The sequence below is a fragment of the Phytophthora parasitica genome (assembly GCF_000247585.1).
Source record: "Phytophthora parasitica INRA-310 unplaced genomic scaffold supercont2.46, whole genome shotgun sequence".
NCBI classification, from domain to species: domain Eukaryota; phylum Oomycota; class Peronosporomycetes; order Peronosporales; family Peronosporaceae; genus Phytophthora; species Phytophthora nicotianae.
In genome coordinates, this window is record NW_008649032.1 from 1 (window position 1) to 342 (window position 342).

Genomic DNA, 342 nt, shown 5'->3' on the forward strand with positions numbered 1-342 from the left:
CGACACCACATCTGCATAGCCTTCCATTGCTGCACTCATCAACGCCGTCCAACCCTCGTCATTCGCTGAATTAATCGATGCGCCGTTCTCCAGTAGTAACTTTACCACAGCTGCATGGTCCGTTTCTGCTGCGCTGATCAGCGGGGTGTCGCCATAATCTCCTGCTAAATCGATTGAAGCACCGTGTTGAAGAAGTAATTGAACGGTGTTATAGCAGCCCAACGCACACGCGATCTTAAGTGCAGTGTCTCCGTTAAAACGCTGTTTGTTCACGTTCGCTCCTTTCTCCAATAACACTGAAACGACCTTGTCGTGCTCATTAGCGGCTGCCTCCAAGAGTGC

General features: G+C 50.6%; 1 protein-coding gene across 1 annotated transcript; it reads right to left on the reverse strand.

Moving 5' to 3' along the window:
- Positions 1-9: 9 nt before the first annotated feature.
- Positions 10-330, reverse strand: PPTG_23663 (hypothetical protein; the record flags this gene model as incomplete). The annotated part of the gene is made up of 1 exon (XM_008912315.1): positions 10-330. A coding segment is annotated over one exon (321 nt), but the record flags the coding sequence as incomplete, so codon positions are not given.
- Positions 331-342: the final 12 nt, after the last annotated feature.